This window comes from Chaetura pelagica, unplaced genomic scaffold (genome assembly GCF_000747805.2).
Source record: "Chaetura pelagica isolate M959 unplaced genomic scaffold, ChaPel_1.0 scaffold85, whole genome shotgun sequence".
Classification (NCBI taxonomy): Eukaryota; Metazoa; Chordata; class Aves; order Apodiformes; family Apodidae; genus Chaetura; species Chaetura pelagica.
The window spans coordinates 2,705,185-2,728,967 of record NW_009953505.1 but is presented as its reverse complement, the minus strand read 5'-3'; the positions used below and the strand labels follow the sequence as shown (position 1 = coordinate 2,728,967).

Genomic DNA, 23,783 nt, shown 5'->3' with positions numbered 1-23,783 from the left:
TGGAAGGAGGATTCAAAGATAAAGTGAATCATGTGAGAGTGAGGGAATGCCTGCACGATGAAAGAAAGGGTGACTGGAGGAGACCTTTGTATTTCAGTGGATTGTGTGGAATAGGAAAATACAGATTTAAGGCATTAGAGTGCCTAGCACTGTGCTTAGATGCACAATGCTTGTGAGTTGTGCCTGCTTTGTAGTCAATGGGGCAGAATCTAGTTGGAGGTCTGTGACTAGTAGAGTCCCTCAGGGGTCGGTACTGGGACTGGTGTTGTTCAACATCTTCTTCAACGACCTGGATGAGGGTATAGAATGTACCCTCAGCACGTTTGCTGATGACACTAAACTGAGAGGAGTGGCTGACACACCAGAAGGCTGTGCTGCCATTCAAAGAGACCTAGACAGGCTGGAGAGTTGGGCGGGGAGAAACCTGATGAAGTTCAACAAGGGCAAGTGTAGAGTCTTCCATCTGGGGAAGAACAACCCCATGTACCAGTACAGGTTGGGGGCTGACCTGCTGGAGAGCAGTGTAGGAGAAAGGGACCTGGGGGTCCTGGTGGACAAGAGGATGACCATGAGCCAGCAATGTGCCCTTGTGGCCAAGAAGGCCAATGGCATCCTGGGGTGCATTAGAAAGGGTGTGGTTAGTAGGTCAAGAGAGGTTCTCCTCCCCCTCTATTCTGCCTTGGTGAGGCCACATCTGGAATATTGTGTCCAGTTCTGGGCCTCTCAGTTCCAGGAGGACAGGGAACTGCTTGAAAGAGTCCTGCACAGAGCCACAAAGATGATTAAGGGAGTGGAACATCTCCCTTGTGAGGAAAGGCTGAGGGAGCTGGGTCTCTTTAGCTTGGATAAGGGAAGACTGAGGGGTGACCTCATCAATGTTTACAAATATGTTAAGGGTGAGTGTCAGGATGATGGAACCAGGCTTTTTTTTCAGTGATGTTTAGTGACAGGACAAGGGGCAATGGTTGCAAACTGGAGGGTAGGAGGTTCCACATAACCATCAGAAAAAAACTTATTTACTGTAAGAGTGACAGAGCACTGGAACAGGCTTCCCAGAGAGGCTGTGGAGTCTCCTTCACTGGAGACATTCAAAAACCCCCTGGATGCGTTTCTGTGTGATGTGCTCTAGGTGATCCTGCTCTGGCAGGGGGGTTGGACTAGATGATCTTTCGACGTCCCTTCCAACCCCTAGGATTCTGTGATTCTGTGATTCTGTTTTGACTGTGAGGTCCTAGGGATAAGGACTGTGGTGGTTTTTTTAGACCACCTGGCACAGTATTGCTCTGGCCTCTGTGCAGTCCTGGAATGCCAGCATTACCTATGATGGTTTTTTCATGGTGGGAGGCTATGGCAGGCTGTAAATGTTCATCTTCATTTCCTGTTTGTTTGGTTTTGGTTTTTTAAAATCTATATTCAGGTGAGCAATATCTTGTGTGACCTGAGTAAGTTAATAAAAGTCAGAATGTATGTAGCCTCAAGTTTTAAATATATCCTTACAGTTAGTTTTCAATGTCCATTTCAGTCTGATAGTTTTGTGATTGACTGCCATTATGGAGCAAGAGGAAACAAGCCAGGGCCTCATTTCCATCAACCACTGGACAGCATTCAAAACATCTAGCCATTTAACAGGCAAATACAAAATCTATAACCCAGAGGGATGAACCACCCGCTGCTTCTTTCCTATTGTTCCTTCTTCTATTCTGCAAATACAGATTATGTTATTCTGCATCACCAAGAAATCTGCAGGCTCTAACAGAATGTCTGCCTTGAACTCTGCTGCTTGTGTAAGAAGGCAAATAGGAAATAGGAGCACTGGTACACTTCTTCCATGCCATTTATTATTTTATGGAGTTCTTTCTCACATCTGTTCTTATTTGATTCCTCTATTGCTTAGCCACATTTGGTAGCTGTTTTGCTGAAAAAAGAATGGAAGCTACTTCACCATTTCATGAACCTTCTTTTAGATAGTTGTCATTTCCTTTAATTTTATGCTTTTTATGATTTATACATAGGTAACAGAAAAGGAGATGCTCTGGAATTTGCTTTTAAAACCAGGTACATTCCAGGAGCAAAATTTAGAAACATTATTTACACACTATTCTGAGAAATATGTGTTATCGTAGTTGCTTTCTTATTTAATTGGTTTGATATAGAATCCAACATCTGATTTGGGAGCACTTTTGTGTCACTACGGGCTATTTCCTGACTCACCTGGGTGAGTAGGCTCTATGAGTCTCATTGCTTGAGTAAGTGAGGGTAACAGGCTTGTATATAAAGGCTACAGTTTTTCATTTTAGCTGAAGAGGAAAGATGGGGAAAGTAAAATGGGGATCCACATCTATCAGCTAATCTTTCCTTTTCTAAACTCTCTTTTTATTTTTCAGGTGATGGAAATTAAAGGACAAATGATTCATGTGCCAGAATCAAATTCAGTTTTGTTTCTGGGTTCCCCCTGCGTGGACAAGCTGGATGAACTGATGGGTCGAGGCCTCCATCTTTCAGACATACCTATCCATGATGCTACTCGTGATGTCATACTGGTTGGGGAGCAAGCAAAGGCCCAGGATGGCTTAAAAAAACGAATGGATAAGCTGAAGGCAACGCTAGAATGCACACACCAAGCCCTGGAAGAGGAGAAAAAGAAAACAGTAGATCTCCTTATTTCTATTTTCCCTGAAGAAGTGGCTCAGCAGCTGTGGCAGGGGCAGCAAGTTCAGGCCAGGAAGTTTGATGATGTCACCATGCTCTTCTCGGACATTGTTGGCTTCACTGCCATCTGTGCGCAGTGCACGCCCATGCAGGTGATCAGCATGCTGAACGAGCTCTACACTCGCTTTGACCATCAGTGTGGGTTCCTGGACATCTACAAGGTAATAGCTCACGTCACACAGAATCACAACATGTTAGGGGTTGGAAGGGACCTCAAAAGATCATATAGTCCAACAGTCTAAGTCACACAGGAACATGTCTGGGTGGGTTTTGAATGTCTGCAGAGAAGGAGACTCCACGATCTCCCTGGGCAGCCCGTTCCAGTGCTGTCTCCCTCACAGTAAAGAAGTTTTTCATTTACATGGAACTTCCTATGCTTCAATTTGCATCCATTGCCCCTTGCCCTATCACTGGACATCACTGAGCAGAGCCTGGCTCCATCTCCCTGACACTCACCCTTTACATATTTGTAAACATAAATGAGGTCACCCTCCAGTCTCCTCTTCTCCAAGCTAAAGAGACCCAGCTCTCTCAGCCTTCCCTCATAAGGGAGATGTTCCACTCCTTTAATCATCTCAGTTAGCAAAATCTAATTTAAACTAAGATAGAAAAATCCCAGAAGCCATCTTCCTAAATTACAGACTTTCCCTATAAAAACAGAAAGGCAATATTTTTGTTTTGTGTGGAAAGAGTAAAACTGAAATATGCCCACTGAAAATCAAATGCTTTGATGCTGAGCTGTCATCATGGTTCCCCCATGGGAATATATACCTCATATTCCCATTTTCCTATAGGAACGTACACCTCCTGTATTATAGGCTGGTCTCCTTTAGGTGACACATCAGCCATGGTGTCCTAAGGGTGATGAATTGCACAGTGGTGATCCTAGCCCAAGCTGCAGCTTCTGGAAGGCACTCAAATACTTCTCCTTTCAGCTAAAACTTGAATGGTTTAGGGTTTGAGTCCTTATCTGTCACCCAAAATAATTCAAATTTTCCACAATAAGCAGAGCATTCACTAAAAAAAGAGAGAGATTTAAACTTCCACTGAAAAACAGGAAGAGGACATCAGGTGTCCATTCACTGGAGTGCCATGCTCCTTTGCTGTTCTGCAAAAAAGGAGATGTTGCATGTGTTGGTCCTGTTACAGACTTCATCACCTATACTTCTCTTCAGTGGTGTCCAGTATCTATTTAAGGGAAAAAGAATGGAAGGTAGAATTTAGTAAGTGTAGTTAAGATATTATCTGTAGAATTAGCCTGTGAAATCTACAAACAATGTTTGGTATATGGAATTTATTTTTATAATAGAATGCACTAAAGAAAAAAAAATGTGGTTGTAAATTTATATATTGACTTCATTTTCTGTCTGAGCCTTGCAAACTCAATCACCAGTTTTCAAACTGCTTCAAATAGTATTTGTTGATTGACTATAGAGAAAAGCCTTCACAAGAGTGCTGTCCTTTTAATTTTTAGCCTCTATTACACTTTAAAAGGCATCCAAAAATATGAATTACCAACCTAAACAATAACTGTGGCTGAAAAGATATAATATGTACCACATATAGAACTCACCATGTTATAGATATATATTTGTAGGACAGCATGCCAAAGTAAAAGATCACACTGTGAATACGTTTTGTGCTTCTGGGCTACCAGCTTGTATTATTAATGCTCAGAAGCATTAGTACCATGTTGGGAGATGACTATGGTGAAGGTACCAACCCACGTTTGAAAATTGTTACTTTGATATAGTCAGAAGAGTTTAGAAGTCTGACTTCTATTGTATTTCTCTGATATAAATGCATTGGATCTTGAGCCTTCTCTGAGAACAGGACTTGAGGAGCTTCTGACACACGATCAAGAGTAATACCTAGTGACCCTGTTTCATGTGCTGTATCTGGTGCATGGGTGTAGTTAGCATTTTCCCAGATGATTAATTTTAGTTAGTTGCACTGAGGCATTCAGGACATTCTTTGTTGAAAACTACGGTTACATGGGAATAGGAAATAAAGTATGTAAAACTCTATGACCTGTTTGGAAGAAAGGTTGGCTGAGTCTTGTGAGAACACTAAGAAGCAATATTTATACATAGGTCATGAATACTGCATCATTTAGAGCAGGACTCATGGCCTTTCACTGAGGTTTGTGCCACTTTGGATAGAAAGATGTTACTGTACAGAAATACTGTCCTGACCAGTGAAATAAGGTGACCACTGCTGAGATAGGCAAGGTAAGATTTATGCATTCAGAAAAGCAATAAACACTCCAAGAAGCTAAGATCTTCATGTAATACAACAAGCAGAAGAATAAACAGAACCTATTTTTCTATGGCAGGATCTCTCACACCTCTAACACCCTTTCTCCACTGATACTGCCTTAATACAACCAGTTCTTTCTCAGGGTATTTAATCCTGTTTTTTCCTCCATTTCTGTGCTCTGCCATATCCCCTGAACCTGCCTACACATGCCTTGCTTCCCCCCACAACCCATCCATGTGTAAGTCAGTGTGCACTGTTGCTAATTTGGAGTTGTGTAAATCTTACCATTTTTCTTCCCCCAAATATTTTTTTCTTTTCTTTTTTCCTCCTTTTTTCTTCCCTGCCCCCTGCTTCTTTTTAACCAGAAGTCTGGAGCAGTTACTGTGGGGTTAGGTAAAAATGACTCAGTTGAGCATCACAGAAAGACAAAACTCAGCCAATGAGTCCTTTTTCTTTTCCTTGGAGAATTATGCTTAAAATAAGATGACTATTACTTTGAAAAAGCACTTGCACTTTAAAATAAAAATAGCTTGTATGTTTATAGTCCTTTCATTTGTTTCAGATTATATTCTGGAAGCTAAATTTATTGCTAGGAATGATCACCACCACAACTATAATTTTAGAAGTTATTGTCAGGCATTGAATTTCAAATATATAATCACCAGGATTTGTACCAGAGCCTACCTCAAAGTTATTCTCCTGTAACTAGGCTGCAGAAATTTATCACATGACCTATATATACATCAAAACATATTGTAAAATTTAATTGGTTTTAAGCAACATGGCAAGAATAATTTGCAAAAAATATTTGCTAAGTACTTCTGAATATCAAATTCACCATTTTGTAAACAGAAAATTAAGCAAAGTTCATTAAATAAATTATTCACCCAGCTTTGCTGCTGGAACATTTCAAATTCAGAACCTCAATGCTTCTAATCTTGGGTCAGACAATGAACATAATCTTTCCAGTTGTCTCATACTATTCATTCAGGGATGTTTACAGAGAAGTATGGCACGAAAAGAACAAAGATTGTCACATTTAACAAGTCAGACACAGAGGGCAAGCGTAATGAGCTGTTGGATACAGAATAAGAAATACTTGGAGAGGGCTGAAGGGGAATGGATTAGATTTTGAAATTTCTTGAAAATGAAATTAAGTAGCTATGACTGATGAGGTAAGGAAAGGATATCCAATGAATGGATGCGTAGGCAGGGATGACACAAACAGATGATGGGCTCAGAAAGTGAACTTCACAGGAGCATTTTGAGTGGATACTGAAGATGACAGATCACGTTTGTCCAGTCTGACTGAGAACATTGCAGTGATTGAGGTGCATGGTGATAAAAGTCTGGCTGACAGTTTTAGCAGTCTGGAAGAATCTGTTTTAGAGTGAAACTTTAGAAATAATCTGTTTACATGTAGCCTTGACACTCTTGCAGCAATCACATATCAAGACCACACCACAACCCTGTTTTTCTCTGTATGTTCCTGTGGAACATGAGCCAAATGCTGGGAAACAATGCTCCAGCTTAACTATCTCTTTATCAAATGAGCTATTTAGGTATGCTGCAGCCATAGCTGCTGGCATTTAAAACCTAACCCTGCAGACTGAAATTGTCCCTGTGTAAGATTCCTGCAGCTGCTGTTTCTCCCTCCAAGTAATATGTCTTTGACATAGGATAATTTTAAATACTTCTGCTTGTGGAGTCCTTTTGCCTATGTAGGGCTGCTTTCTTAGCTCTTTCTCTCTCAGTTGCCTTTCTGAAACATCCCTGTTTCCCTTGCTTGCCCTTTAACTACTGTGTGGAGTTAAGGCACCATGTACTGTAGCTGTTTTTTTGGCCATGCCTGGACTGGCTGTGGAGCTATATATGCTGGCTGGGCAATGCCAAGCCAAATAGAACAAAAATAGGACTGCTCCTCTAGGTGTTGGCTTCTTTGTCCTTTCTCTGAGCAGTGCAGTCCTTGAAGACTTTTGCAGATTTTCCCCTAACACTAAGCATGACTTTCTGTGAAGTGCTTACTGAGTTTCACCTTCCATATCTAAGCAGAGTCCTAAATATTTTTGTCAATGTGCTATTGACAGCTGCCAAAATGTCTTTGTTGTACATCTTTGTTGCCAAAATTTTAATTGAAAGTTTATTGAATATTTATTGAATAAGACAGTATCATTATACAGGTTAATTTCATAGTTAGAATTCACAAATTTGTTATGTGAATTTCTGCCTTCTTTTTTGTTTCCTTATTTGGCTAAACTGATGCACTCTCTGAGTGGTAACAGGCACATTCCTCAAAGTCCTTTAGCAGCTTCCTTGGGGTTCTCTTTGACTGTTATTCCTGGCAACATTAATTTGTTTACTTTGCACTGAATGATATTGGTTAATTTTTAGTTTTTCTGAATGATACAGCTAGTATGTCAGAGAGTAATTTCCTGATTTTATACATCCAACTCTGGCTACAGCCTTAATTTTTGTTCACTGTGAGGATCTCAGACTAAAAGAGGGTGGGAAACCTGTTCTGCTCTGCAATCATTCGAGACTGATACTCACCAGTTCTGAAAAATATTTATATTAAGGTTGTGATATAAGGCATGTAGGAACCTAATCTTAAACTCGTATTTTCTAAAAATATGACTTTATGTTTTTATACTGGTAGTTTAAGTTGCAGAAATCAGTATTTATTTTACAGAAAATACCAGTACTTTCTCAGCACAATGACTGTTCCTGCTTGCGATGCGATATTTCTAAGTACATAGTCATATATATGTTCTTAAACTCACTATCAGTGCTATAATGACTAAAGAATACTGCAGTGTCAGGAGTCATGAGCTGTTCTGAGGCTTTCCAGGCTTTATGTTTAATAAGTTAAAAACCATGGTCTCCGAGTTTCCATGTCAAATCTATGGTCACTATTTTTTTCTTCTATCACTTCTGCACTTCTAACCTTTTAAGTTCAGTGCAACTATGTGACCATTTTGAGAAGGTTTCAAATTCTTGTAGCTTCAGCTTAGGCATCTGCAGAATGAAGATGATAATCACATGTAATTAACATACATAAATGATACTGTTACTCTTATATGAGCAATAACATGCATCAAATACTGTAATACATATTTTTTAAGATTAATAAGTGCAGTTTTGGGGATTATTGGTGTACAAGGTGTTGCGTCTTCCTGTTAATTAAAATTCAGTGGGTTTTGAATGTGTAATAGAAGAAAATGGGTAACAGAAGAAAATTACCAGAAGCTCACTCTCTCTCTGTGGTGCCAGCCAGCCTGGTAGAGCTGCACTTCAGCACTCTGCTCTGCTAGGGTCCCAGTACAGGCTGGTCCTGAGCCTTCTTGCTTTTCTGAGCAGGCTATAGCACTGACTTTCTTCTTGAACTCTGTCTGTGCATGAACCTACTGGCACACAGATGTGTCTCACTCCAGTATGAAGTCAGGGCAAAGCTAGGGCACCTGTCTTTGGGAACTCGTAAGTGTTCTTGGGTTAAGTTAAAAAAACCCTCAAAACAAACAAACAAATAAAACCCACAAAAATTTCCTTGGATTTTCCCTGCAATCCTGGTGTATCAGCACTTAGGAGCTCCAGGATATTTTAAGACTTCCCATTACGATAAGGATTTATTTTTCTTCAGCCTTTATAAGGATTTACACTTTTTGTCTTCAGGGAGATTAGCAAATGTAGCAAACAGACATGCAGGCTCCAGAAGAGTTATTCTTTGCTTTATAAACATACAGACCTGCACAAAGTACTGAAACATCTGTTCATGTTCCTCTGCTTTAGGCAATTGATCATGCAAGAATCCTCTAAGGAGTCTAGGACTTCTGCTTCTGTGTGTAATTTATTATTCAGGAATACCATGCTTGTATATATTTTCTTATCTTTTTCTCGTTTGTCTCTCTCCTTCCACTTCTCTCTTACCTGAAAAGCAGACAGTTCTTTATAAATGTCCAGCTCTATTTTTCTCAGGGTGTTTGGAGAGACTTGGAGCCTATGTCCAGCTTGCAGGTTATGGGAGTGCTTCCCAATTCCTCAGCTTGTGTATGAGCCCTGGCTATGTCGTTACTTTTTATTTGGATAGGACCCAGAATGGTATCGTCCTTTTGGGCTCCTTGTTCTGTGTTGAGGAGTAAGCCCAAACATAGTAGCAGGAAAGGTACCATGGCTAAGAGCACACTCTGTTGCAGCCTACAGGTTTCCTGATGCTATGTTTTATAAAACCCAGTATTAAAAATCAAGTGCTTTGTTTTTTTCTTGCTTTTCTACCTCCAAAATTTTAGTCCCTTTGAGGACTTGAGAAAATAGATTTTGGTTTTCATCAACCTAGGTTTTTTCAATTTAAACAGCCCAGTGTTGTGTCAGATCTAGAGGATACATAACAACCGTGTCAACATATGTCATGTACCTGAGCAAGCCAAGATACTTTTTCATTCATGCAAATAGCATTCATAACTGTATTTTAATTTCTTAAATGATTGAAATGAGTAAGGAGGATAGAATCATAGAATATCTTGTATTGGAAGTGAAACCTAAAGGTCATCTAGTCCAACTGCCCTACAATAAGCAGGGACATCTCCAATTAGACCAGATTGCTCAGAGCCCCATCAAGCCTGACCTTGAATGCCTCCAGGGATGGGGCCTCCACCACCTCTTGAAGCAACCTATTTAAGTCATCCACCACCTTCATGTTAAATATTTTTTCCTAATATCCAATGTAAATCTACCCTTCTCTAGCTTGAAACCATTACCACTTATCCTGTCATTACATGGCCTTGTGAACAGGTCTTCCCCAGGCTTCTGACAGGCCCCTTTCAGGTATTGGAAGGTCGCTATAAAGTCCCCTGAGAGTCTTCTCTTCCTCAGGCTGAACAACCCCAACTCCCACAGTCTGTCAACTTACTTAGGTAAGTTAAGAGAAAGTGGCTAACATACACATTTCAAGACAGATAAATTAAAGTTAACGGAACCTTGAGGAAGTTGCTGTTGTTGAGCAGTAGTTTTTATACCAGGGATACACATAGCAAATTAAGACCACTATTACACCTGGAGAAGGGCAGTTATATTAAATTGAAATGTGTGTCTTAAGTTATCCATGATTATTTTGTTAAAAAATTCTTTACTTTGAGATTGCAACTACCTCACATAATGCAGAATTCCAGCCAGGACATTTTCCATTCATCAGACATATTTGGTACGATTTTTTGCAATACCATTCTTGCCTACAGAAGAGAGAAATCATTTATGCACTATAACTTTTATTTTTCATGATTCTTGTGTGCAAATCTGATGTTGACACCACATAAATTATAAGTCTTCTAGCATGTCTCTGTTCCACCTAGAGAAAAGAACACTTTTAAAATTCCACATTATGTTTACACAGCAAGTACTATTTGTCCCTTTTCATTTTGTAAAGAAAAGAGCACCCTGAATTAATGTGTAGATGAAAGAATTCCTCCATATACTGCATACTGAAAGATTTATGCTTAAGACTGCTAAGTAGGTGCTGTAGAAAGAGGTTGAATACAGCTTTGCCTGCAAAATGCTCCTGAACTTACCAGCATGTAGCATCATTAAACCCATTAAAAATAAAATGTCCTCAGGCCTGGTACAAGCAATTGCTTCATAATTAGGCTCCCGGGAAAAGAGCTGGGTTTTATACTAAGACATTTGTTTTAAAAAGAGAGGTTTACCAGATGAACAGATTTCTGAACTTCACAGGTGGACAGTTGGAATCCATTCTCACTCACATGGGAGAGGTTTTCCTTACGCTGAACTATTTCCAAAAGCAGGACGCAGTGTCGTAAAAAAACTGCAGAGTTACCTTTTGAAACTTAGCTACAAGAATTCACTGCTTAGGAGTTAATTTTTAAAAGTTGAGAGACAGAAGCAAAGAGAACCAAACACTAAGGTAGAAATCGGAGGAGATTCTTGGGTCCATTTGAAGACAGTCTTATTCTCATTTCCTATCCTTTAAAAAAACTTTAAAAAACAGGAGTCCAACATGTAAAATTAATTTCTAGAAAAAAAGAACAAGGTATTGTAAGCTGGCAGATATTGCTCAGCTTCACAGTGTTTCACAATTCAACCATGTTTCAAAGCTTTTCTTCATACTCTGTGCACTGGAAAGACATATAGAATACTTCAAAATGCAATCAGAATTAAGGCTTAATTTTTGTTCACACAACATCAAGAAAGCAAGCTGATTTGTTTGAAAAATGCCAATATCCACTTGTATCCACTCTGTTACATAGACAGAAATGTAGATGTAGAAGCTGCTTCAGGATCAAATATACTTAGGGCATGTTCAGTGTAGGCTTTTCTGAACTTATACCACCTCCAGAGAAGGAGCACACACACTTCACCTCTCAGCGGAATAACCTATCAAGTTTCTCTCCAGCATGTTTTTTAACATTTCTTTACTTAAAATCTATGTTTTAGATTAAGAGACTTCTTCAAGTCTTTCAATCATAAGCTGCCCAAAATATTTCAGGTCTGCCCTCTCTCCCACTCAGTGATTAACATCATCCCTGACCCACATGCCAAAATATATACAGGAATTTTTGAGCTAAACAGGATCTTGCAGTTGTGCTGGTAAACTGTGTCTAAGCACTAGCAGTCAATACATCATGCAGTCTTTTTTCCTGTTTTAGGGTACTTAAGGGAGCAGGAACATGCACTCTGCAGTGCAGTTTAAGGCATGGGGTGAGTCATGCATGAGAAAAATAACAGCTCACCTAGAATCTTCTGAGTGTTTCACAAACTAAGCCTTTCTCGTCTGTGGCCATTGTGGCCCTGATAAACCTGGTTTTCAGCCATTTCTCAGAAAAAGCATGCTGATGACAACATGGAAGGGATCTTGTACATCAAGTGACAGTCTGGGCATGGAAGCAGGCATTTAAGCAAAGATATAGATATTTGGCTCCGGCTGTAGTAAATGGGTAAAAAATTTAGGTTTCTAGAATTCAGAATACATCATGCCCTGGAAGTTCTTTTTTCTATTCAGTGACTATAGAAAAAGTATAGATGAGTAGCTTAGGGCAGAAAACAGATTAAAGCCTGTTGGGAGATACTAATAACTTCAAAGGTTTCTTACAGTTATACTTGCAATATTTTAATCTTAAGGCTCAACTTTGCTGTATTCCTTTAGAGCGAAGACATTTCAGTTTTTGTAAATGAAATAGATAGTTGAGATACTGTGTAGTTCAGTCTTGCAGATGGAATGAAAAATGGATAAACAGGAAAACAGAAATTTTAGGAAGGCATAGGTCTTTAGTGCAGTACCTGAGAACACTTCCCAGCTTCCCGTTCCAGGTGCATTACTATCCTGAATCCTGGCTTCATACTGGGGTGAGACTTAAGGAACCACCTCCTTATAGATTTATATGCTCCCATGGAAATGCAGCCTAGGTGTGCAGGAAGCTAAGAAGTGCTCCAGGAATCCCATCCTGAGGAGTTACATATGGAACTTGCTCTGGCAGAGACAGCCAGGGACATAAGCTGGGTTTGCTCCTTGAGAAACTATTTCCAGAGCTTCAAAACAAAATGAATAAGCTAGAAGACATCAATTTTGTTGTTAATGTAATCACAGGAATCATTAAAACTTCATATTCTCCAATAAAGGCTGTTCTGAGTCTGTATTTCTCGGTAAGAATGGAAAGGAGACTGACATGGAGTGTAGAGAGGTTTTCCACTAGCTCATCTGTCCACCTAGGTCGGTCATCTGTCCAATCAGCATCAACTCAAGTTATTTTTTTCCTAATTTCATTGCTTTTTGTTGCTTTGGCACTGGGATAACTCCTGTCACCACTGCTTTCACTCAATAGGGTCCCTTAGAATATTTTACTGATCAATTCAGAGCTTGATTTTCCATGACTTTTGAAAATGGATATGACGATCTTTGTCCAAAGAGCTATGTATTGCTCACTCCAATTGAAACAATCAGTAACATGTGGAAATGACTTTAAGAAGCAAGGGAGTATTCAGGGGTCCTTGACCTTAGTGCTTATTCTGTTCACTTTTAGCTAAGCGAAATATAAACAGCAATTCATCAACTAAGGGAGATGAGGTGGTAATTTTACTGACAATCATTAGAGAAAGATAAAGAAAGGCTGACATTCTGGCAGGCGCTAATCTGCTGGGTGATCACCAGGGAAACTGTAGTGTTATAGCTCCAAATGATGCAACTCTGTGGCTCAACTGAGCAGTAAAGTTGTGTAGAATAAGTAAAATATTCAGAAAAAAAACTTGTTTGTTGTTGTTTTTTTTAAAACTTAATTCCTCCTCTCCTCTCCTCTCCTCTCCTCTCCACTCCTCTCCTCTTCTCTCCTCCATAATCTGCAGTGTAATTTGTGTAGCATATTTTTCTTCTTGGAATTAAAAGAGTATTAAAAGGCTGCAATATAAACTCGATTATCTAAATTTCAGGGGAGAAATAAAGCATTTGAACAACTGAAATTTCAGATCTTTATCAATATAGCTGATATTGAAGGACAGGTTTTCTATATAGTTAAAGTTTGGATTACAGTAGAAACCACCATAACTAGTGCATTCTAATGGTCTGTGTTTGACTGTATTGAACATGGGCACTTGAAGAAGTACAAGGAGCCTCAAAAGCTACTTATGAAGTAGCAGTGCTCAGACACATAAGGCAGACTTCTTTCCAGCATTTTAATTTTGAGATTTATGCCCTAAATTACAAGGTTTATGTTCTTTATGACTCTGTTTGCTGAAATATCTGTTAAAATCCTCACTGTCTGCTGAATTGTTTGATTGTTCTTTAAAAAACTGGCAAAATTCTTTCTATCTGAGTAAGATCTCGTGGTCAATAAATTTCACGGGCTTCTCTCTTTCCTAATCCATAAGGATGCTTATGTTGTTGTCATCTCTTGCCCTCTCACCCTGCACTACTGTAAAGAGACCACCTCTGTCTCCTTGAGGACCTTCCATGTGCACTGGCGGCAGCTCTTAGGTCACCCCAAAGCCATCTCTGGTCTAGGCTGAGCAAGCCAAGCTTCTCCTCACAGGGCAGATACTCCAGTTCCCACCAGTGGGTGGTCGCCCACTGAGTTTGATCCAGTTTATCTATGTCTGTCTTGTACTGAGGGACATAAAGCAAGACACAGTATTTAGGTGTGGCCTATTAAGTCCTGATTAGCAGGTGATAACCACTTCCCTCACTCTCTGTTCCAACAGCCCAGGCTACCATTGGCCATCTTTATTCCAGGGATTGCTGTTGGCCCATGTGTCTCTTTCTGCCCACCAGAAACCCCAGGGTCTTTCCTGCAGAGCTGCTCCTCAGGAAGTTGTTCCCAGACTGTATCAACTCCAGGGAAATCCCTTCCCCGGAACAGGACTTTGCACACATGACTGTTGAATTTCCTGAGTTTCATGTGGGCCAATTCGTACCACCTGTCCGTGTCCCTCAGAATGCAGCCCTGCCCTGGAGAAACTGACTGAGCCCCCCAGTTTGGTGTCAGGTGCTGGCTTGATGATAGTGCAAATTATGTTATTATCAGGAAACTACGCACAGATTTGGTAAGAACAGGCAGATATATTTACTCAGTAAAATTCTAGATTTGTTTTTACGTGTTTTATTTTGAAAGGTGTTAACTGCTCAGTACACGTTGCATGCACCTAGACTGATGTGTCTGTATTTGGGTAGGAGGGGGGAAACATTCATAGGCAACAAGTGAAAGGAGAGGCAAGTATTTTAAGATGGGGAATAATGCTCTTTTGTACAGGGAAAAAAACCCACACCCAGAAAACCAGAAAAGTTTGTTTTCTCAAGGAGAAAAGTTAAATGAGGCAGGCAAAAGCATTACACTTAGCAAAAAGCTAAGTAATTACCTGCTTATTTCTGGGTTTTTTTCCAGATTCAAGCTCTTTAAGAGGAAACTGATATCATCACAGCTGCTGCTTGTTCTTATTTCAATATTATAAAATTAAATGTTATAGAATATCTGTCAGCAGTAGGAGAGTTCCAGGCTACTGGCAGATTGTTCATAAGAGATAGGAGACAGTTTAGTAATGAGCTTCTTTTCAGCTAAACATAACGTACACACTTTATATACTGTGGCTGTAAACAGGGTGTTGAGTGTAGAGAAGTTGTTTAATATTCCAGGTTTTCCTGCCAGCTTAAAATTACAGTGATTGTGAACATGTACTTACTTAAGGAGAAGTAAATATTTTTGGTGATTGAAATAACAAAAAAAATGAGAGACCACAAGCAGGATTTGATGAATTTGGAAACTCAACTGAAATTGAAGAAATATCCTGTATTCAAAAAAATATCCTGTATTCAATTGATCACTTTTGTATAACTTCAGAGCATCCTGTAGTTCCTCATCCTGAACTGCACTGTAATTATTTTTCCAGTGCCTTGTGAGAAAAAAAATAAAATCTGTTCTTTGTGCATGTATTTCTCTCTATATATGTATCTACATATATATATATATCAGGAAAGTGAAGGATAAATATCCCTTGAATGATTTTGGCTTGAGAAGGGCTCCATTATTAGTTAATTTTATCTCAGCAGAACGGCCAGCTCAAACTAAAATCATTAGTGCAATCTGCATTATGGGCTTTTATTTATGGATGACACTTTGAGTTAGAGACAATACTTCACCTGTGTTCATCTCTATAGTGAAGGGAGGTGTAAGGGGAAGGTATTTAAAATTGGGCTTTGCTTTCTCTTTCTCCTGTTCTGATAAATTGCTTCTTTTTTTTTTTTTCTGTCCCTGAGTTTAGTCTGTCTGTTTTGCCTGTGACCATAATTGGGGAGTAAACACCTACCTGTCCTCACCTCGTTTCATAGGCTCTTAGTTGGGTTTTCTCCTCCCTGTCTCACAGCAGGGGGGGAGGGATGGGTGAGGGAAGGCCTGGTTGTTACCAGCTGGGTCTAAACCACGGCAGTTACTTCTAGAAGTTCATGTGCATAATGACTGGTGCACATTTGTGCATTTATGAGGAAAGATACAAAAGCAGGGCTGTTACTTCAATACACCACGTTTTCCATTCTGACCTGTCACTAAGTCAACACCATGACTTTGTACACAGGGGATGTCATTCAATTACAACTTCCAGTTGCTCAGGTAACAACACAAAGTTTAGCGACTGGTAGTTAGAAGGGACCTGCTGGATCTGCCCAGGGAACCATCAGTTAACTTCTGTTCTCTGGGCACATTGAAATTGGAGAAATCATGTTCTATCTGCTGGGATACTAGATTCACCACAAGTCATACTCCACCTTAAATCAGTATAAATTAGGAATAACTGGCTATAAGATAATTACTATAGAGCTCAACTTCTATAAGAAGAACTGTTCATCTAGACCAGATATACTGTATCTACCAAGGGCAGAAACAAGCTGGGTACATAGAAAATTATTTCCCAGAAGCAGAATATATATTTGTTAGATTCCTGTTGCAAGATATGTTGTCACTCTACGGTGTTCATCAGTCTCAGGATATCTACCAGGATGCTTCTTCTGAACTGTAGAGTACACACAATGACTTCAACTAATTATGAATCTTAATCTTTGATTTGTTGAGGATGAGACTGAAAATCTTTTGTTAATTTCTAATGACTTGGCATAGAGTTACAGAAGGCTTTAGAGAAGGTTTTTGTATAGCAGTGTAAACAGCTGCCATGATTTCTGGCTTCTTCATAATATATAAATATAAAAATGATATCTTAAATTTTTGTAGAGTGGTCTAATTTGAAACCTAAGTTCAGCCTCACTTCTCTTCTGTGGTACTTAGTTCCCAGTTAATGAAAGCTCCAGAGAAGATGACCACAGTGAGTTGAAATCAGTGAAAAGGGATGAAAAATAAAAAAAAATAGATTGAGCTGTCAGTGAATGGCTAGAAGTACTAAGAGTAGTAAGAAATTATATTGTAATAGAATGTACAAAAAAAATGTACAAAATCTTAACAGAGACGAAGCTGTTACCTATATGCCAAAAATGGCTGAGATATTCAAAACAGAATATATTTTGTTTTTTGAAAGAGGCAGGATAATGTATTCCAGTCTTACAGTGATGCAAAATACGTTTTCCTGTATATTTATCTAGGAAGGATATAGAAGTCAAATATACCACTAAGAATGCATTCTAATATTCACATTACAAAGTAAAAAATTTCAGAAGTTAGTTGATCACAATGTAGAGATTTCCTATGAAGTTTCATTACTGTATGTCTTCATCTTGAATAGCATCAAACAGAGCTGAGTGCTGCTATCTTTAGCCACTTTGAAGATTATCTTCCTTTTCTCTTGATCCTAGTGACATTTACTTGAATATTTACAGAATAAGTTTCTCTCTGGTGTGCATACTGATTTCAGGATCTACCTAGCAGATAGTTTGATGTGAGCTATGAAAAGTGCTTTATTTTTCTGGTGCCTTTCTTTCTCCTCAGCTGAGATAAAGGCTATCTCCTTCTTCCCATTAACCTCTTGACTCACTGATGGGTTCACCCTGACATTCTGAAGTGCAATGTATTGCTCTCATTGCAGGTTCTATTCTAATGTTCTCATATAACCTCATGAAGAAAAAAAAAAGCCAAGTACAAGGTCTTGCACCTGGATCAGGGCAATCCCCAATATCAAAAGAGACTGGGGAAGGAATTGATTGACCACTCTGCAGAGAAGGTCTTGTGGATACTGGTGGATGAAGAAAGCCAACTGTATCCTGGGCTGTATCAAAATAAGTGTGGCCAGCAGGTTGAGGGAGGTGATTCTCCCTCTCTACTCTGCTCTCATGAGACCTCACCTGTAGGACTGTCCAGCTCTGGGGATCCCAGTACAAGAAGAACATGGATGTGTTAGAGCAGATTTAGAGGAGGGCCACAAAAATGAGAGAGGGCTAGAACACCTCTCCTGTGGAGACAGGTCAGAGAATTGGGATTGTTCCATTTGGAGAAGAGAAGGCTCCAGAGAGACCTTATTGCAGCCCTTAACTATATTAAGGGGGGCTTGTAAGAAAGGTGGAGAGAGAGATTTTACCATTTTATGATGATAGCAGTGAGATCCTGGACTAAGTTGCCCAGAGAAGCTGTGACAGCCTTATCACTGGAAGTGTTCAAGGTCAGGTTGGATGGGGCTCTGGGCAGCCTAATCTATGAATGTTGTCTATGTTCACCACCCATTGCAACATAATTGCCCATCCATTTGTCCTCATACAGATAACCTCTTAAACTGCAGGGAGCAGGCAATCTCTCTCTCTTAAAGACAGAGATCCTGAGATAAGGCTTGGAGAAAACAGGCAGACAGACAAGTATTGATTGCTCCTATGTGTTCTTTTCTATATACAATTAGGACCTTCCAAAAGTGAGGAGGGAGTTCTAACAGATGTCTCAGCTCATGAGAAACCCTCAGCTTTTTCTATATGTGCTCCTGCACAATCAGCAGAAAAGGCTAAGAAGCCAAACTTGGCAATGGGCTTGGATCATCTTCTGTAAATTTGATGGTAGAAAGTATTTGCTCAGATTGCTGTTCTAGGTTCATGCTCTGGCTACCTATATGTAATTTTTACTTTTTTGATGTAACATTTCCAGTTCCATTTATCAGGTCTGGATATTAATCTCAGAAGGTCCAGGTCTATTAATATTAGTAAAATCCCAGCAGAGAGAAGAATCAGCTGTATTTATTCCCTGAATAACTCCTTGCTCACTACGTGCTTTCTTCTCACCCAGCAAACTGTATTTGCTGAAGCCTCTTCAGCCATTCCTTTAGTCTCATGGGCAGGGTGAAAGCCAAATTAGTTAAGTAGTGAAAACCAAACTGATCCTTGAGGACTGAGTCTACTTGGGCATGTGTTAACTGCATGTGCACAGAGCGTGTTGCAGATATGTGGACAAGGAGACTGCAAAACACAATGCTCTCAATAAAGCTTCAGAACTCAAGGGCTTCAGTGTTTCTCAGGCTGCCTTTATCCAGAGCCAGTGGGCTTCTGTAATTTCTTTTCCTCCCACTTTTCCCTGAGGGAGAGCTTTCTTTAAGAAAATCAGGGATAAGAAAGAGAGAAGGCCTGTTTGAAGAGACTAGAGGGATCAGTTTGCTGAACTTGATGCTCGAAGGTGTGGAATTCACAGTCTGGCAGCCTGCATAGTAGAAAGGAGCAATGATTCTTACTTGAAAATAACAGAGGCAGGTGCAGTCAAAGGCTGTAGCAATGGAATCTGCTTTTCTAGCAGAGCAAATAATTATTATTATTTATATATATATATATATATTATATATAGCATTATTCTTACCCAACAGCAAACTCAGCCAGGCTAGTAACAAAGCTGCAAGGAATTTCTCATTTAGGAAAACAGAGTTTTCTGCATTATTGCTACGGTAAAATGCTGTCATGTTTCAGCTGATGGCAAACACTGTTCTAGATGTAATGATCTTCTTGGTTATAATGGTGATGAACCATTATGCAATCATGTGTCAGGTGTTGACTGCACCTGCTTGCAAACTCAGGTAATTATGCTCCGTTGTCTAATTGCTTATTTTATGGATGTTTTCCTCACATGTTTTTAAGCAATGTTGTTTGATTGCAGATAACTAATGGTAGGGATCTCTTCTTATTATCATACTTTAACATTTGATTTTTCTGATTGCTGCAGGTGGAAACAATAGGTGATGCATACTGTGTTGCTGCAGGGCTCCATAAGAAAAGCCTTAGCCATGCTAAAGCCATTGCCCTGATGGCACTGAAGATGATGGAGCTTTCAGAAGAGGTTCTGACTCCAGATGGGAGCCCTATTAAGGTAACTCCTTTGCTCTTTATTCTCAGCTAGTCAGTCGTACATTGCTCTAATTAATTTCACCATGTTCTTTCAATAGAAATCTGTTTATTGCCAGGAGAATTTTAGATTTAATCAATTCATCACAGTCTTTTGTGTGGACATATATTTCACTCGGACCCATCAACAATCATTTAAGCTATGCCTTACTTTAGTAAGCTCAGCAGCAACTAGCTGTCTTGCTGGATGCCCTGAATGCCTGTTTGTGGGTGGAAAGCATTAGAGGCACTAGTGGAGCCCTCCTAATTCAGTTTAGTGTGAGAAGAAGACAGCTCACATGATCCAGAACTGTCCCAGGCTACAAGCCAAAACATGCTATGCAATGGGAATCAGGAAATTCACTTCAGAAATAGACTCGTGATTGGAACTTCTGCACTAGTGCAGAGACATTTGGAGAGTTCTGCAGCTCTAAGAGGCCACGTCTCTATTCTAAATAGTCATTAACGTGTGTAAAAGAAGAAAACATGGTCTGTCTGCTCTTCCTCAGTATTAAGGCTCTTTCTTCACGCACAATTCCAGTCCCTTCTCCTAGATGGGTACAAGACGTAGCGGGAAATGGAAAACCATGTCCTTTTATCATATTTTACAGTTTTACTGCTATTCTGCTTCTCTTGATCTTATACCAAACTTCTAGCTGCTGGCATTTGAGACTGATAATGATAATGTATTAAAAGACTGGGATTCAGCAGGGAAAAAAGAAAATTGAGATATATATGTGCCTTTCTTTTCCAAGGGTCAGATTACACATTGGTTTCATTAGGAGTACTTACTCCTGTTTCTGGTTAAATTGTTCTTCCCATAATACAAACCTTTTGTTTTCAAAGAAAATGGGAGAATTATGTAGAACAGTTATTCAACACTGCTTAAAACCTATAACAAAAGCTGAATGTAGCTGAATGAGAAGACCCCCAGTACCAGCTTGCGACAGCTAGACAGACTTCCCATGGGATTATTTACATCATGGTTGAAGTACACTTTGTGTACAGCAGTTCCTAATGTCTGTTAAAAAAATGAAGATTGCGTTCAAAATGCTTCTTTTTTTTAAACCCCAAAATTGAAAGACCTGATTTGAAAGTGTAAACCTTGACAGAAGAGTGGTGAAGTTTAAAAAAATGTGTTCAGGGATGTTGCTGTGATGCTTCTTGAGCAGTGAAATTGTATACTTCTGAGTTCCAACTCATCTTTCTTAGTTAAGTCATATCTTGAACTTTATTAATGGTGAATCAAGAGAGACTTCATCCAAGTGAATCATTCTGCTTAGGAAGGAGAGTGTGGATGCAAGATAAGCAAGCTAGAAATTCAATGAAATATGGCAGTGTGATATTAAAATGAAAATACATTGAGTTCAGGGTGATTTTTATTTTTTTTTTTAAATTAGATAACAATGCTGCAGTTATTTTAAATGTTAAAATAAAATATTTATTTTTTCATTGAAAAATGTCCATATTTTCAAAAGAATAACTTCCTGAAAAAAATATTGGATTGTGGACTTTGAAGAAAATTTTAAGCTTCATGTGGACATTCACAAAAAACAGACTAAGCATTAGAAGACAATTGTCTGTAAATTTTAGAAGAGACGGGTTTCAGTTTTGAAATAGGACTGTTTCAAACATTAATTTAATCCTATTAAAATAGATTTAAATAGATTTCTAGATTGTTGGATGATTTCTCTGTTTTTCCAGCAACTTGAGCTGATTCTAACTACACTGTCACACTTTGGCAGAGCTGTCTTTGGGTATTCTTCATTTTTTCACTTGTGTGATTACTGCAATTGTAGGGAACATTTGAAGGTGTATGTTTTACTCTGAGAGTCACAGTTTGTGATTGTTTTCATTACTACTATAATTATTTATCAGAAAATTCTTCATTTCTTTCCTGGCTGCATAAGAAAACCTGTAAAAGAAAGACTATAAAGACAGTACAGAGGAAGAATACTTGCGTAGAATAAAATGCTGGGAATAAAAAAATGCTAATAAACCTCATTTAGAATCCAGAAGAAAAAGGTCAGTTTATTGTCTTCAAACTGAAAGTAAAGGGACTGATAAGCTCCTCAGTGGGTGTTAGCTGTCCCATCTTCAGCTTTAGCTGTAACAGATTTCAAGGCAGAAGCGATGGTGATATCAACTAATGTCATCTCCTGGGTGACAAAAGCCATAGAATGTTGTTTTGACCTTTGTACCTCACCTGCTGTTTTAAAAAGCTTATTTTTTGTAGTGACATCTTGATTTGGTATTAAATATATTAAGGTTAGAATCCCTCTCACGTGAATGTCTACCCATTAAAATTATTGAGATAAGGACTTTTGAAGAAGTCTGTTTTAATTTGTCCTAGTTTAGGTGTCTACTGTAGGATGAGATGAATCACACCCTAAAAATGTGTATTTTCTCAGTTGTTGGTAAGGGAAGTCAATGGACTTAACCTAAATATGGATGTCTGCACTGTGAGCTTCTACACTTCGTCAGATGAATCCTCCTACAAATGGCAAAGAATGCATAGTTTTTCTTAGTGGTTATGTCAATGATCGTCACAGTTAAAAACACGCATTCTTTCTAAATTGAGTTGTCACAACTTTACCTTCCAGCCAATGTTGAATTGGCTAGAATAATCCTTACTTTTGTCAGCTGCCAATTTTCCACTTAAAAAAAATGTGAAGGTGTCCATCATGCCTCAGGTTCCTGTTAACTAATGCTCCATGGGGATATTCATGTCTTAAAGCAAGGGAAGTTCAGATTCGATAATAGGAAAAAGTGGTCAAGCACTAGAACAAGCTCGCTAGGGAAGTGGTCAGGGCCCCAAGCCTTTCAGCATTCAAGCATTTGGAAAATGCACTTAGATATAGGGTTTAACTTTTAGATTGCCTTGTGTGGAGACAGGAGATGGACTCATAATCCCTGTGGATCCCTCCATACTCAGGGTATTCTGTGGTTCTATAATCTACCTGAAGTTTAAGAAACCCCTATGTGTGTATAACAGTTATGGGCACAGCTGAGAACCATTACAAGGAAACTTACTGTGGGACACATTTTAAAATTAAGCCTTGCCATTAAAATATCTAAATATTCATTAACATTGTATACAAAGTACACAATACAGGCTATAAGAGATTTATAAGTGGCCTGACTTAAAACAGTTAATTAAATTGTACTATACAGGGAAGTGATTGAGTCACCACTCCTGCAGGTATTCAAAAGACATGTAGACATTGTACTTCAGGACATGTTCTAGTGGGCATGATTGTTATTTTTCTGGCTTGACTGTTGGGCTCAGTGATCTTGGCGGTCTTTTCCAACTGTGACAATTCTCTGATTCTGTGAGAATGAGGTTGCTTTGGCTTGGTTCTGGTGCAGTATTTTAACTATATTTTGACCTTCAGTCTTGTCTGTGATTCATGTTACCAAGCACAAGTCAGATTTCCGGACTCCTTGCCAAGTGTGTTCAATGCCAACACAGATTTCGTTTTCTTTTATTGAAAAACCTACATCAGCATTTGGATATTTGTAAAGAACTTGAAATCAGAGGGCAGTGTTCCTTATGCCCAAGTTTTGATATCTTTGACGGCTTTCAAGAATTGCTGTGAATAAATTCCAACTTTATTCTTTAGGACAGACTAGTAGCTATTTTGAAAAAGTAAGAAAACAATTTCACTAAGTCCAAGACAGTTTTTCAAAACATGATTCCTAAAATACGGACCTTCTGGTCTCTGGAGTAAAAAACGGTATTCTGTTTTCTCTTACCCCCTCGTGTCCCTCCCCCTAAAATAACCCAACAAAGCAAACAAACCAAAAACTAGCTAATAAGCCTTCATTAAATAGGTATAAATTATTCTCAACTACTTTATATAATTCATAACCACAGTTATTTGAAGTTTGATTTCTATTACTAGGTTAAGAATTATAGCAGTTACCCTTTCCTGATTGTGTTGTCTAGTAAGAAGCAAACATGCTAGAGTCTCCCTGGTGTTTATAGGGGATTTCTTTTCCAGAGGCATATCTCTTGTTTAAGCTCTCTGAGGTCATCACCGGA

The 23,783-nt window shown here is 39.1% G+C and overlaps 1 protein-coding gene across 1 annotated transcript in view; it reads left to right on the top strand.

Moving 5' to 3' along the window:
- The window catches only part of GUCY1A2 (guanylate cyclase 1, soluble, alpha 2), a 140,864-nt gene that overhangs the window by 70,549 nt on the left and 46,532 nt on the right, over positions 1-23,783 (top strand). Inside the window, exons 5-6 of the mRNA XM_009999422.1 lie at positions 2,385-2,870; positions 19,581-19,724. Of these exons, the coding sequence (XP_009997724.1) occupies positions 2,385-2,870; positions 19,581-19,724 (630 nt within the window). The remainder of the gene's footprint in view (positions 1-2,384; positions 2,871-19,580; positions 19,725-23,783) is intronic.